Source organism: Canis aureus, chromosome 16, assembly GCF_053574225.1.
Source record: "Canis aureus isolate CA01 chromosome 16, VMU_Caureus_v.1.0, whole genome shotgun sequence".
Taxonomy (NCBI): Eukaryota; Metazoa; Chordata; class Mammalia; order Carnivora; family Canidae; genus Canis; species Canis aureus.
The window spans coordinates 24,053,757-24,070,316 of NC_135626.1; the positions used below are offsets into that span (position 1 = coordinate 24,053,757).

Below are 16,560 nucleotides of genomic sequence, written 5' to 3' on the forward strand. Positions count from 1 at the left end.
GAGACACAGAGAGAGAGGCAGAGACACAGGCAGAGGGAGAAGAAGGCTCCATGCAGGGAGACTGATGTGGGACTCCATCCCTGGGCTCCAGGATCACACCCTGAGTCAAAGGCAGACACTCAACCAATGAGCCACCCAGGTGTCCCACATTATGTATTTTTATTTATTAGAGAGAGAGAGAGAGAGAACATGAGCAGGGGTGGGGGCAGAGGAGAGGGAGAAGCAGACTCCCCACTGATCAGGGAGCCTGATGTTGGGCTCAATCTCAGACCCTGAAATCATGACCTGAGCCAAGGGCAGACGCTTAAGTGACTGAGCCACCCAGGTGCCCCATTTATGGGTTTTCTAATAAACCATCCTTGCATACCTAGGACAAATTCACCTTGGTCATGGAATAACTTTTTTTTTCCTTAATATTTTGCCCATCCTGGCACCAATACCCTACTATTTAGAATATTTTATTTAAGAGTTTTGCATTAGTAGTCACAAAGAAAGCGGACCTAGATTTTCCCTATTGTGTGACATATTTGTCTGCCTTTTGTTTTTTGTTTTTTTTTTTTTAGATTTTATTTATTCATGAGAGTCAAAGGGAGAGGGAGAGGCAGAGACACAGGCAGAGGGAGAAGCAGGCTCCATGTAGGGAGCCTGACATGGGACTCGATTCCAGGTCTCCAGGATCATGCCCTGGGCCAAAGGCAGCGCTAAACCACTGAGCCGCCTGGGCTGCCCTATTTGTCTGGTTTTGGTATCAGTGTTACTCTAGCTGAGGAGTTTTACTTCTTTTCTTTAAGATTTTATTTATTGATTCATGAGAGACACACAGAGGCAGAGACATAGGCAGAGGAAGAAGCAGGCTCCCTGCGGGAAGCCTGATATGGGACTCGATCTCAGGGCCCCAGGATCATGACTTGAACCAAAGGCAGACATTTAGCCAACTGAGCCACCTAGGTACCCCCAATTTCAAATATTTTTTAAAGTTTTTTTTTTAAAGGAGGAACATCTTATAATTGATGAAATATGACATATTATGCCGCCTTGTAAAGTTTTTGGTTTTGGAGTTATTGATTTTGAAATGCCTATGAAATACACAAATAAAATGCTTAGTAGGCAGTTAAAACTGTCATTTCATAAGAAAAAATGGAGGCCAGAGATACAAAGGTGAAGGTCATCCATGTGCCAGAATCATGATCCAGTAACAGCCTTGCTATTTGCTTAGCATTCCCAGTCTCTGTTATCTTGGCCATCTCATTTCCGCCAGTCCTTTGCCTATCTCTTTGTGATGGCATCTGTTGGTAAGCCTTAATATTATCTTTTATTCAAGAACACTTAGTATTTTTTCTTAAATTTCCACAAGCAAAGATCTTTTTTTTTTTCCCCTTCTTTTATTCAAAAAGTATGTGATTTGTCAGCATGCAGTCTTCACGAGGGTGCAGTTGGAAGGGCTGTTGTAAGGGTGGTAGAGAAGAGCAGATCTCCAGGGTAGATAGATGTTGTGAGAAATTCCTACCTATAGGCTTTCATGATTTCTCTATTTTTACAGGTCCAGCATGTCTGGCTTGCATCTAGTGAAGCAAGGTCGAGACCGAAAGAAAATAGACTCTCAGCGAGATTTCACTGTAGCTTCTCCAGCAGAATTTGTTACTCGTTTTGGGGGAAATAAAGTGATTGAGAAGGTAAGTTATAACTTGCTGAATTTTTTTTTCAGAAGCTCATGAGATTTGATGCCTAGACTTGTTGTCTAGATTTGCTCACAACTTACATTTAGATTTTCAGAGACTGCCTCTTCCTGCAGAATTCACCTCTCTTCCTTCATAGTGTCCTGTGAATGTCACCATTTTCTATGTATTTACCACTGATAATTTAGGCCGAGTTAATTAAAAAGATGAAGTGGTGGTCAAAAAGTTCTTTTTAAAAGGTCCTGTGGTTTATGGCATTGGGTTGCACCAATCTAAGAGGGTGTAGGTTGATCAGTTTGTGGGATAGTGGTGAGGAGATATGTCACTGCCTTGGATCGAGAGCTAAGGGAGTGGAGGGAGTTGCAGAGCAGAAGGCTTGTAGTTTGATACACTGCTATTTAATGGCTTCCAGCATGTATTGAAGATGCTTAGAGGGAATACACCATATGAAATACCTAAAGAGATTACAAATATTTTGAAATGTTAGAGTAATTCTGTGCCCCCCCTTTTTTTTTAAAATTTTTTTAAATTTTTATTTATTTATGATAGTCACAGAGAGAGAGAGAGAGAGAGGCAGAGACATAGGCAGAGGGAGAAGCAGGCTCCATGCACCGGGAGCCCGATGTGGGATTCGATCCTGGGTCTCCAGGATCGCGCCCTGGGCCAAAGGCAGGCTCCAAACCGCTGCGCCACCCAGGGATCCCTGTGCCCCTTTTATATAAACCATGTCAGAGCCGAAAGGACAACTTGGCTGGAAGAGTTCACAATGATTCAAAGAATAAAGCATGGGGACCTATATTCCTACTCCTAAGAGTATTGCTCCAGGGGTGTCCTTCTGTTAATCCTCCAATAAAGACATATTGTATATCTCCTAGCCTCTGTTATCCTGGGACCATGACTGCAAGACAGGTCAAGAGAGGTTTGTTTACAGAGATGTCTCAGGATCCTAGATTCTTCTACTCTTTTTTTGTGACCATTCTTTGTAGGGCAGCTTCTACAATTCTAAGGCATTTAGGGTTCAGCATTTTGAGAGAGATAGTGGTTGGTGCCAGCATTCTTACACATGTTCAGGACTCTGCCTTGTTTTACTACAGCAGAGAATAGTGTTTGACATTACACTGTTTAGTTGTCCCCATTCCTTAATAATACATCATCCCTCTGAAGTTAGTCTTCTGTTCCCCTAGTAACAGGTATGGTAGAATAATTCACAAATTCACAAGATTTGAAAAATTGTGATTTTTTTTCCTCTTTCAGAAATTAAGTTAAAAGCAGTAAGTTTTAGTTGGCACATATTGAAGTATTTGCTTAGCTAATATTTTAAAATATCCCTTGATCCTGTGGAAGCCTATACTAGCAATGCAAATTTCTAATTGAAAATCTGGCTTTTCAGAGAAAGATGGATCTACAGAAATGATCTCATTTCTTTTCCTTTGTCATTGCCTGCCTTTTCTACTTTTCTCTCCAATTCCCATCCCACCATTCTCCCAGGTTCTTATTGCCAACAATGGCATTGCAGCAGTGAAATGCATGCGGTCTATCCGTCGATGGTCTTATGAGATGTTTCGAAATGAACGTGCAATCCGATTTGTTGTTATGGTAACACCTGAAGACCTGAAAGCCAATGCAGGTGAGTGATTAACACTAAAAACATCACTCATAAGCATAAAGCATTGTGATAGCAAAGTCTCTAAGTAGGAGAATGTTAACTTAGGGGGATTCCCAAACCCAAGGGTTTCTCTTTAAAATAGTGTCAGTAATAGACTTATACAAGTGATTGTACTATATATATATATTTTTTTTTAAAGATTTTATTTATTTATTCATGAGAGACAACAGAAAGAGAGAGGCAGAGACACAGGCAGGGGGAGAAGCAGGCTCCACGCAGGGAGCCCGATGTGGGACTTGATCCCAGGACTCCAGGAACACGCCCTGGGCCGAAGGCAGGCGCCAAACCACTGAGCCACCCGGAGATCCCCCGTGATTGTACTATATTTAACCTCAACACAGTCTCCTGTGTTGTAAGTAAAAATAAGTAGAAATTTAACCATTATTGATTGAGGTTTCCAGGTGTATGCCTTTCCAGTATTTGCTAAGCCACATACTTTAATGTGTAAGTGGAAAGATTTGGAAGGAAATGCGGTTTCCCTTACAAGCTAAGCTACATGGCCCTCCATCTGAGAGTTGTAGATAAAAACTATTGGTATAGCTGAGAGAATATGGTTAGTCCTTTCTCTCCATACTTTTTATCACTAAAGTATAATCTTTAAGGTAGTGTACCCACATATTACATCAGCTCTTTAAAGAGCTCTTTTTAAACCTATTTTAGTCTGTATATATTCTCTCTCTGTTGAAACAGTGATGTTAAAAACTATTCCTAAGGAGTACGGATTATTATGTTATTTGAAACAGATAAGGTACCATTTTATTGGAAAGTGTATGTTATTATGTGAAATCATTTAGTTTGACCCTTTAACATCTCTGAGCCACAATTTTTGTATCGGTAAAAGGAAGATCATAGTATCTAATTCCCTGGATAGTTATGAAGATGAAATTTTCTGTAATAAATATAAACTACCTTGCATGACTTTTTTTTCCCCATCTATTTCCACCTGGTACTCCTATTAATTTATTTATTCAGTGAAGATGGAGAACCATAATTGAATAAAATAGGATCTTGCTCTAGGAAACAAATAATTTCAATACAATGAGGTAAGGGTAAGGGCTATAATAGGAATATGCACAGGATATTGTGAGAACAGAGCTGAGGCATCTTACCTCTTGGTAGCAGGGTTGAAAGAATGCTCTCTGAAAGAAGCTATGCCTAGTCAAGAATGAGCAGGTCTTAATTAGCAGGATGTTCCAAGCAGAAAGAACAGTATTTGCAAATGTATGAAGGCATGTAGTAATAGTTTGCTGGAAACTATAGGTGTACTTGTCAAAGTACAGGATGTGATCTAATATTTCTCAAGGAAGGCCTTGATTTTCATTCTCAGGAGCATAGACTTTAGTTTATTAGGGATGTGTATGTGTCTAAGTGTTGGTCATTAAATAATTGGCATTTTAAATGGATTATTTGTTGTTTTTAACAATTCAAAAGTAGAAGAGGATAATGAATCTCTTCCCATTTACCTGTCATCCAGCATCAACAATTATCAACTCATGGCCAACCTTATTTCATCTATACTTTCACCTCCTCCCCCTTCCACACATAATTTCTGAAGCAGATCCTAGCTATATTATTTCATCTGTAAATATTCAGTGTATATCTCTTAAAGGTACTTTTTTTTCTTTTTTGAAACAAGCAGATGGACAATTCAAATAGCATCTGGAAGATCTATTTGTGGAAGGCAATACTACAGAACATGAAACTGAGAAGAGAGAAGAAAGGGATGTTTTAGGTGTTTAGGACATAAAATTGGCAAGATTTGGTGATAGAAAGAAGAGTTAATGATTATTATTAGGTTTCTAATTTAGTTGACTAGGCAGATGCCAGTATCATCAACAAGGGCAAAATAATAATGTAGCCAGAAGAGTGAGGTTTTTTGGGGGGAGATAGATTAGATTTGGAGTACTTCTGGTATAAGCAGATATTATGTGCTTGCTTCGGCAGCACATATACTAAGCAGATATTATAAGTCCTGTAAAAAGTTGGATATATCCTTCCAGAGCTTGGAAATAATGAGAGCCAGAGAAAAAAGAGTCTACATTATCAGCAAACATATAGTAATTTGTTTTTGCTTATTTTTTAAAGATTTTATTTATTCATTCATGAGAGACACAGAGAAAGAGGCAGAGACACAGGCAGAGGGAGAAGCAGGCTCCATGCAGGGAGCCTGACATGGGACTCGATCCTGGGACTCCAGGATCACGGCCTGGGCTGCAGGCAGCGCTAAACCGCTGAGCCACCCGGGCTGCCCCAACATATAGTAATTAACACTACCTCCCCAAAAGAACAAAGAATGAAAAGAAGAGGGCTAAGGATGAAATTTTATAAAAGTAAAATTTTAGGGATAGACTTAGGAGGATAGGTCCTTAAACAGTGCTGTGAAGAGATGACTAGAGAGAGAAAAAAACAGAAGAGAGAAAAAAGAGAATTTCAATCAGGAAGGGTCAAATGTGTTAGCAGTCCAATAAAGTAGGGATAGAACCTATGCAGTAATTAGGAAATCATTGGTAGTATTTCCAAGAATAGTTTCAGTGAAACAATTTGAGAATGGAGGCTGATAGAGAATGTTAAGGAATGAATGGAAAGTGACATGGGGATCGTCAATGTAGATGAGTTTTTTATTTTATTTTTAAAGATTTTATTTATTCATGAGAGACACAAAGAGAGGCAGAGACATAGGCAGAGAGAGAGAAGCAGAAGAAGGAGGCTCTTCACAGGGAACCCAATGGGGGACTGATGATCACCTGAGCCAAAGGCAGATGCTCAACCACTGAGCCATCCAGGCATTCCATAGACACGTTTTTTTTAAAGAATTTTGAATGAGAAGGGAAGAAGGAAAGGTAGTAACTGAAGAGGAATTCAGGGTCAGGGAGGATTTTTATTTTTCATAGTGAAAGAGACTTGGGAATGTTTATAGTTTGAGAGGAAGGAGCCAAGAGGGAAAGGGTGGAAGTGCACAAGGACTCGAAGGAAGTGGAAGGGGATGCAGGCCTGAGTACAAGTGGACAAAAATAAGTATTTCCTGGTATTTATTCTGAGGAAAAAAAATTAGTAATGGGGCAAATGTATTCATGCAAGGATATATATTTATTGCAGCATTATTTAAAATAATGAGAAACTGGGAGTAACTTAAATGTCCAACAGAAGCGGATTGGTTAAGTAAAATGTGCAACACCAATTCTGTGAAATACCATGCAGACATTAAAAAATATTTTGTGGAATAACATTTATTGGTCTGAAATGAATTCTAATAAATTACTACATTCTTTCTTTCTTTTTGTGTAACAATATTACCATAAACTTGGCAGCTTAAAACAACAGACATTAGCTCACAATTTCTGTAGGTCCTCTGGCTTAGCTGGGCCTTCTGCTTCAGGTTATCACAAGACTGCAGTCACTTGTCGGCTGGGTCTGCAGTCTCATCTGAGGCTTGACTTGGGATGGATCTACTTTCCAACTCAGGTGGTTGTTGGCAGCTTTCAGTTTTCTATGAACTGTCAGACTGAGGGCCTGAATGTTTAGCTAGTTTTTTTTTTTTTTGAATGTTTAGCTAGTTATTGGCTGAAGACTATTCTTGACTCCTTGTCATGTGGGCCATCCCAGAATGACTGTCTGCTACCTCAAAGCCAGCAAAGGAAAGTTTTCTAGTAAGATCAGTTATTTTCTTTGTAATGTTATCATGAAAGTGACAGCTCCTGATCCTTGACATATTTTTTTGGCTAGAAGCAAGTCATAGATCCTGTTTACACCCAGGGAGAGGGGAGTTCCTTAAGGGATGAATACCTAGAAACTGGGATCATGGGAATAGATGATGTGTCTGTCTGTCACTATTTCAAAGAAAAAAGTTAGGTACAAGGAAGTTATTATGGTGATAGAATAATAGGGAAAAAATACATTGCATATAGTCAGAAAAAACAAAGGTGTAATGACATATGCCAACAGCAATAGTAGTTATCTTTGGGGGTGATATTTTGGGGTGTTTCTTTTTTTGCTTTTTCCAACTTTTTTACAAAGAGTTATGCAATTTTACAATTTCTTTAAAAGTTATTTGAAAAATAGAACTCTAGAAAGGATTATAATACTAGTGGTATTGAATTAAAGAATTAGTATTTTGGATGATTTTTTCCTTTTTCCTACCTTTCTATTATGTTAATTATTTTAGGACCTTTACTGAATATAATTTACGTGCCATAAAAAGTACCCAGTTCTATGAGTTTTAGTCAACTTGTGCCATTGTACAGTCATCACAGGAATCCAGGGAAAAACACAAATTACTTTTGCAATTTAAAAGGTTATGAAAAGAAAAAAAATAAAAAAATTAAAAACAAAAACAAAAAAAAAAAGGTTATGAAGAAGGAGCTTTAGAAGGAAGAATTGGTTATTAACATGAGGAGAAGAGGGCTTCATCCTCTGAGACCTGGAGAAGAGAAGGCAAACATGACAGGTTAATTGAAAGTGGTAATAATCAACCCAGTTGCATATTTTTATGTTATGGTCATTATTGGGAAAGTTGGAGAAGTGGATGATTAGTGCAATCCATGGTAAAGAACCAAGGGTTCTTTTTTGAGGGGAGTTTTGTTCATCTGTCAGCATTCTCTAAAATAGCATCTCTGGTGATAATTATGGAATCTATGGGAACCAGGAGACGATGGAGAAATCCAAGCTGTGTGAATAAGTTATGCTTTCTTCTTCTACTGACCAGGATTTCTCTTTATTATCTACGTAATAGAAGACTGATTGGCATAGAACTCTGAAATGTTGTTGGTTAGTGACAGCAGTATCTTTGTACGTGTATGATATAGGTCAGCAATTAAGGTACCTTTTCTTTACCCAGGGCTACAGAAATTCAGAAAAGACTAAAAACCATGGCAGAAAAGTTAGATGGATTTGACTACATAAAAATTTTTGTATAGCACTTAAAAAAAGAAAGAAAAGTTAAAGACAAAACATCTGAAAAAACATTCACAGCAAATAGTGTCTACCTATAATGGAGAAAATGATACCCTTCCATAGAAAATGAACAAAGAACATGAATTAGGTAGTTAATAATAGAATGAAACAAGAACAATCAACATATGAGAAGAAATTTGATACTAATGGCAATCAAATGCAAACCAAAATAATAGTCGATTGGGATTTTTTAGTTTAGAAGACTGGTAAAATTTAAAAGAATGATATATCTTGGGCAGCCCCTGTGGCTTAGTGGTTTAGTGCCGCCTTCAGCCCGGGGTGTGATCCTGGAGACCCAGGATCGAGTCCCACATCGGGCTCCCTGCACAGAGCCTGCTTCTCCCTCTGCCTGTGTCTCTGCCTCTCTCTCTGTCTCCGTGTCTCTCATGAATGAATAAATAAAATCTTAAAAAAAAAAAGATATATCTTATATAGGTGAGAGTACAATTTGTCACCCATGTTGCTAAGGAGAGTCTAATGTGGATACCTTTTGACCTAGTAGTTTTACTTCTAGGAATATATCCTGTAGGTATAACTAGACAGTGGTATAAGGATATTCATCACATTATTTTAATATTTTCCAAATTATTAATGACCTATATGTCCATCAGAGAGTTGGTGGTTAAATGAATTATGGACAGTTGTGACATTATGGAATAGTAGACATCCATTGAAATATGAAGTGTATTAAATATATGTTAAATATATCTCTTTGTCATATATGGGAAGATCCCACAGTATATTGTTAGATTGGCTAACAATTTATGTTTTCTAGTATATCAAAGCACGAACTGATTATCTTTGAGTAGTGAGACATTGAGTGATTTCAGCTGTTAAGAAAATAGTATTATTACATCCTGATATAGTACCTAATTTTTATTATTATTATTATTAATATGGTTTCCCTTTTATTGTCAAAGAGAACAATAAACCTATTTTTCTTTTGAACAAACTATAGGCCTTTGTATCTTACTTTGGAATTTTTTTTAGAAGAACATGAAACCTTTAAAAATTAAGAACAAGATAGAAGAAACATTATTAATAAATACGGTGGAGATGGACCTTGAGCAAGTTATTTGACTGCTCCAAGCTGATTTCTTGTAAACTAGGTACCATTAATACCTATTACATATAGGATTTTTGAGTATTAAATAACATATATAAACTACTTAGTATAGTTAACTGCACTTTGTAGCTGCTGCTCTACTACAGTTGCTGCCAGAATAGGAAGAGAGAGCCATCAGGGAATACTGAGCAAAAAAAATGTAAGGAGGGAAAGAAGTTATCTTTTAAAAGTGCCTTTCAAATACCTACTATCTCCAACATTCCAGATAAGCTCTTTACAATCACTTGGTAGATGCCTGTAACTAACCTTTCCTGTTCAGCCAGTCTGCAAACCCTTCAGGCTCTACCTCTTTTCCAGGTTTGTCCCAGCTCTACACCAGGAAAAGGCCTTCCTTAGAGTACAGTACAAGTTAAAGATAAAGGGTGTCAGGACTAAAACTTCTTATTGAATAGAATGATTATACAGGGGTCTCTAAGTGATAGGTCATCCTTGATATAGAGATCTTAAAGACACTTCTAACCGGTTACGTAGTGAAATGTTTGAGAACTGTTGTTTTGGTATAAGAACTTCCTAAATATGAGATTAGCACATGTTAGTGCCTGTGATTTAACAGTCAGAGCTTCTAACTAAATGGTCCTAGAAGTTACCCTAGAAGTTAATGCAATTTGTCCTGTCATTACCTGTGATATCTTACCTTTACAAAGTTTTGCTCTGCTGTTATATTTCTGAAAATAAAGCCGGTGTTCTCTACTAATTTGCTTACATTTTCAGAATACATTAAGATGGCGGATCACTATGTGCCAGTGCCAGGAGGACCAAATAACAACAACTATGCGAACGTGGAATTAATTCTTGATATTGCTAAAAGGATTCCCGTACAAGTAAGAGATGCCAATGTGTCCTTTCAAACCAAATTTAGGCATTTGACTGTTAGATGCAAGGGGCTATCCAGAGAAGAACTTTATTTTTTTTTCAGAGAAGAACTTTAAATTTTATATAAATCATCTTTGTTGAAAGTTGATAAAAGCTTTTCTTAGGTGGTATATAACAGATGGGAAGAAGAAAGATGGAAAAAAAATGAATGAGTCAAAAGTAAACATAATATAAGCAAGATTTGTAAGGATCTTAAGAGATTATTTATGCTATCCATTTCACCTTCAAACTGTCTCAAGTAATTAAAAACTCCTTTTTCTGGTGGAGTATTCTTGGCTCAGAATATGGTAGTGAAGAAGTAGATTATTTCTTCCCTATTATTGTGTTAGGAAATTTAGGATAAATGTACTTAAGCCCAGAGAGAAAAAAAAACTAGAGATTTATATGGCAGTATAACTACTAGATATAAATATGGAAGTGAGTGGCCAAAGTAATTGGATCTGTGAAAGAAAACCAATATTTCTGGAAAGAGCTCTATAGAGTCTAGTGGAACAGTTATGAATTAAATTTCCTAAATAGCAGCAAGACTAGCTAGATCTTAATATCAACTTCAACTTGGTTTTGAACTCTTCAAAAGTTTTGCCACAATGGACTGCTTATTCTTATTCTGTAAAAAGTTTGCCAAGAATCAAGCATAGAACTTGGATTAAATATTAGGTTCCTGTGGAGCTATTATACCTCATGGAGTACAGTTTTGGTAGAGAGTAATATAGTTTATCATGGTTTTTTTAGTATGAATTTTAAGAACAAATCATATTATCTTTCCTTATAGGCAGTGTGGGCTGGCTGGGGTCATGCTTCTGAGAATCCCAAGCTCCCAGAACTTCTTTTGAAAAATGGCATCGCCTTCATGGGTAAGCCTTTCTGACATACTCTTCCTGTCATTCTGGTTCTGTCAGTTTTGCCTGTATTCCATTCTATATGCTTTTCTTTTTTTGACATGCACTGGGCTCTTATTTTTCATCAATTAGCAACTCTCAGAGTAGCCCTCTTCATATCTCTTCTTTTTTCTCTTCCTCATTTCTTACATCTCTAATTATCTTTCTTCATCTTGATTGTATTTTCTGTCCCATGAGATATGGAGAAGGCTCTGATTTCTAAAACACTGGCCTTTTAAAACTTTGCCATTAATCTTAAGAAAATATGTGGAGAAAGGACCTCTTATTATATAGCAGAGATAATTGAGTATTAGGATACCCTAGCTCTGTGCCCTTAAATATGAATCAGCACCTTCATGTTTAAGCATATGGGTTGTGAGAGCTGTTTCTTCTGACTTTTCTGCTCTCTTAGAGAAAGAAATCAAGAGTATATGGCTCCACGTGTTTCTATCTCAGAGCCCTTCCACAATGATGATTTTATTTTGTAAACCCTATTAAAGATAAATCTTCCTTTTGGATTCCCCTAAGACCAAGGAGGGCAGTATTTCAGACCTGAACCCCTAACTTCTTAGTCCTTATTTTAGGATTGGTTAAAAAAAAAAAAGATTTTGATAATCTGGTCAAGTTGGATCATAAACGACGATAAAATTAGATTTGTCAGGAATTTAATTTCGTATACATACTGAATTCTCACTGTGTGCTAAAAGCTCACTACATTAGGTTCTCTCATGGGTACAAAGATGAGTCATAATGTAATAATCTCCCTAATCAAGTTCATGATCTCCATGATATGTGATGTACGGGAGACAAGACAAATACAAAAATAATTATATAGGGCAGCCCCGGTGGCTCAGGGGTTTAGCGCCGCCTGCAGCCCAGGGCATGATCCTGGAGACCCTGGATCGAGTCCCACGTCAGGCTCTCTGCATGGAGCCTGCTTCTCCCTCTGCCTGTGTCTCTGCCTCTCTCTCAGTCTCTCTCTTTGTGTCTCTATGAATAAAAAAAAATAAAAATAATAATAATTATATAGAAGACAAAAATTTGCTTGACAGAAATGAGGCCACGATGTTACAGTCATGGTTCTTTTCTTGTTTTTAGGCCCTCCAAGCCAGGCCATGTGGGCTTTGGGGGATAAGATTGCATCTTCTATAGTGGCTCAAACTGCAGGTATCCCAACTCTTCCCTGGAGTGGCAGTGGTAAGAAAGTATTTCCTGTTTGTATTTTGAAGTACAGAAAAGCTCAGTAGGATATTTGGGATTGTGGCTGAGGTCTTCAGGTTATTTAAAATGTAGACAGATATGTGATAAGAATAGAATTGAGGTTGATTTATGGTATTATCTAGCTTAATTAATACACCTGTGATTTTTATCATGTCTTAGAATATAAAATATAGCATTTGTACCAGGTGCACAGGTGCTAAACTGTAATTTAAGTGATTTAGGGACTTAATTTGATTTTGGAGAAATTCCAAGAAAACTCATATGGTTCTACAGATTGGGATCTGCTCTGGGTAGACTAGAATCTCCATCAGATATGGACTTAGGCAGAATTAGGCCTGTGAACCTGCCTGGCAGGTGACCTGGGTCACTAAGTAAAATCTAAAACCCACTTATTCAAATGTTTGCCTGCGTATTTTCTTAATGTCAGTCCACCATCTATTGATGATATGCTTTGTCTCTTTAGTATTATTCCACCTCTCATTTGCCCTTGATGCAGAAAAGGAGGGCAATAATCAACCTTTCTTACAGGCATACAGAAGAATAAAATTTTTCTTAAAATGATTTATACTTGACAAATCCCTTAAAGAGTGCCATGTAAATCACTGTAGCTGATAACAATATGAACTTGCCTTTTTTAATACTCCAGCACAGGGAGCAGACATACTCTAAAACCTCTTTTAAGTGGGAACGACCATTGTCTTAAGGCTGAACAGATTTGAACTCTTGTTACTCTGGCTCTCCAGGGGAATTGCCATATCCTCTCCAGACCTGCTGGGTCAAACAGTTTAAAATAAAAGGTTGAATTTGTTCTTGTTTGAATGGAGAGGCTATAGCATTCCCCTTGTGGCTGAGTACAGGGACATTCAGGGAGCATGGAATCATGACTCTGCTGAGGCCAATAAAACCGCCATTTCCATTTCCAAGGGCTCGTAAAGATTGAATTATTTCCCAGACCTCTGGCCCTGGAGCAGGCCTGAACACACAGATCGAAGGTATTTTGCCTGCTGAGTTGCTGTGAAAAGTCTGACCTGCTTTTTTTTTTTTTTTTGTCTTGTATGTCCTTGCATTTTTGTAAGTTTGCTCCCTATTAGCTCTCCTGGCTTCTTCCAGGGTCAGAACCCGAGTTGCCAGGTCCCGGCTAGAGCTAAATACCATTAACCCCAAGGACTGATGAGGCTTTTATGGCATCCTTCTTTCTCATATCTACCTTAGTTTTAGATAAATATGAGAGCATTTTAAAGAAGGAATAACAGAAAATTGACAGCAGAAGCCTTTATAGCAGCTTTTAAGTCACTGTTATCTATTGCAGGTCTTCGGGTGGACTGGCATGAAAATGATTTTTCCAAACGTATCTTAAATGTTCCCCAGGAATTATACGAAAAAGGTTATGTGAAGGATGTGGATGATGGGCTAAAGGTAGGTTACTAACTCTAGGGAGCGATGTCTTTCAACTGGCCAATTAGAGTCACAAAGTAATTTGAAGGCTGCTTGATGATATACACCCATGATGGCATTGGGATTGTAAGAGCAGGAGAAATAGTTTATTTATTTATTTACTTTTAAAAAATTTTTATTTATTTATGAGAGACACAGAGAGAGAGAGAGAGAGAATGGCAGAGACAGAGAACAGAGAGGGAGAAGCAGGCTCCATGCAGGGAGCCTGACATGGGACTCGATCCCGGGTTTCCAGGATCAGGCCCTGGGCTGAAGATGGCGCTAAACCGCTGAGCCACCTGGGCTACCCAGGGATACAGTTTATAGAGTAAGGAAGTGACCTAGATTTAACAAAAATAACTTAAATTTGTTTTGAAGCAAGCTCTTCACCTGGACAGAACATTTTTTAGGTGGCTAAATCAGAGCTTTAAGGAAGTATTTATTGATTCTCCTTTCTACCACTTGTTAGTGTGTGTGTGTGTGTGTGTGTGTGTGTGTCTATGTGTGTGGTGATTGGGGTGGAGGACAGAGCAACAAACAACACACATTTTCCCAGGCTTGAATTCAGAACCAAGAAGCCAGGCAGATAGATAAATGTCAGCTTTCTTATGAATAGAGATGTTGGTGAAAATGGCTTCAGTGTGTAGCAACAATCAGATTTGTAAACTGAAAGACCAAGTTAAACATGCTTACTCATTGGGTACTGGTGGTGCTGCATAACCACACTTTCCTCCACAAAGACAGAGCTTTTACCATTCAACTTCTTGTACTGCTGAGAGCTGACAAACAGCATATGTTCTGTGCAGTGGGCTGGTCCCAAAGGGGAAGACGCTGAGCTATGCATGCTCAGTTCCTCCTTCCAAACTGACCAATCACACAATTCATTCTTTTTCCCTTGAGGAAGGGGTGAGGGAGGGAGCCAAGAGAGGCCAAAAGTGTCTAATTACTGTCCTTCCTTGTAGAAACAGAAACCCAAGCAAAAGGAGATCTTTCTCCAACATTGCCTCTTCTTTCTTATAGTTCTCTCCAGTTTGTTCTCTTTCACTTTTTAAATAGTTAGAAGTATCAATTATACTTCCAAGTAGATGGTGAAAGAGACTATTTTAGGAAAACACACTACTCATGTTTGACTTTATATGTTATAAATTCAAGAGGAACAGTGAAAGCTCAACTAATTTTGCTCTTTTGTTTGCGTTTCAAGTTAAACTCTCCTAATCTCCTTAATAAGAATTATTAATATTTCTAATGGAACTGTGTATGCTATACTCGCTGTAATTTGCAAAAGAGAAGTCCTTTGTGTAAGGAACTAGCTATTTTGCTTATCAACTGAAATTCCTTTTTTTCCTGGTCGTAATTTTATTTTATTTTTTTATTATTTTTTTAAATATTTTATTTATTTATTCATGAAAGACACACACACAAAGAGAGGCAGAGACACAGGCAGAGGGAGAAGCAGGCTCCATGCAGGGAGCCTGACGTGGAACTCAATCCCAGGTCTCCAGGATCAGGTTCTGGGCTGAAGGTGGCGCTAAACTGCTGAGCTACCCGGGCTGCCCCCTGGTCATAATTTTAAACATAAAAGTTTCTGGTAAAAAATTTGGAGGCCAGAAAAGAGATGATAATAAATCCACCCATAAACCCACCATCCAGAGATAGATACATACTCATAACAAATTTGTACATCTTCTTTTAGCTTCTTTTGATTCATAGGACATATTATTATAGTAGTGATCATCTTTATTAATAGATTCCCATATTTATAGTTATTATTCTTATAATTTTTAATTATTTATATTATAAGTATAAAATTAGGTTTTTATGATATATATAGTTTAGTAATCCCCATTTCTTTTCCTAGTATTATGTATAAGCATTTTTCTCATGACATTAAAATTCTTCTAAAATATTCTAAATGGATGACCTATGCCTACAGCCTTCATATCTTTTTAAAAGTGCTACCTTCTTACTGACATCATGTAGGCTACCATATATATATATATATTTTAGTCTTTTTCACATTGTGGCTGATTCTTTGATACTTATCATGCAGTGATAACACTTTCTTTGATAACACTATTTCATCAAGCTAACTCTGTGTACAGGCATAGATATGAGTAGAGATGGAACTGTGCTGAATCGACTAATTCAATATTTGAAATGCTCTTCTTTCTGTTGGTACATTTTTAGATATTGTTATAAGGGAAACCATAAGTCACTGGAATGTTTTGACAAAGGAATGACTTAGTTCTAAATTTTGGTTAACTTTTCCCCACTTTATTTTTTGCCAGAACAATACAATCTGGACATCTTCTGTATCATTACATGTAAAAGCCACCTCATTCCTTTTAATAATTGCATAATATTTTAATAGAGGGACATATCCTGATTTAACTAGCTCCCTACTTAACAAATATATAATTAATTTTCAGAAAATTTTAGGATTGTTACTTGATTATTATCAAATACCATAAATAGAAAAACCACGTATGTGCTGAACATTAGAACATTAGTTTCCTGAGTATTTTATTAATATTTTGATATCTTGTTATTTTTATCTTTTACAAAGCTTTGAGTGAGAAAATAATTTCTGGATACATTAGAGTTCTGATTTGTTGAAACTTATATATATTGTCAGAAGCTGTACTGGGACCATCAACGTTTTATTAAGTGAACTACTTATACCTTTTTTAAAAATAAAAATTAGAGATAATACATGAATACCTATATGCTATAAGA

The 16,560-nt window shown here is 37.3% G+C and overlaps 1 protein-coding gene across 16 annotated transcripts in view; it reads left to right on the forward strand.

Moving 5' to 3' along the window:
• Positions 1 to 16,560, forward strand: part of ACACA (acetyl-CoA carboxylase alpha) — a 283,732-nt gene that overhangs the window by 89,540 nt on the left and 177,632 nt on the right. For all 16 annotated transcript variants that reach the window (XM_077852292.1, XM_077852296.1, XM_077852303.1 and 13 more), the window contains 6 exons: positions 1,541 to 1,673; positions 3,165 to 3,303; positions 10,130 to 10,239; positions 11,064 to 11,145; positions 12,268 to 12,366; positions 13,700 to 13,806. In XM_077852292.1, the coding sequence (XP_077708418.1) occupies positions 1,541 to 1,673; positions 3,165 to 3,303; positions 10,130 to 10,239; positions 11,064 to 11,145; positions 12,268 to 12,366; positions 13,700 to 13,806 (670 nt within the window). The remainder of the gene's footprint in view (positions 1 to 1,540; positions 1,674 to 3,164; positions 3,304 to 10,129; positions 10,240 to 11,063; positions 11,146 to 12,267; positions 12,367 to 13,699; positions 13,807 to 16,560) is intronic.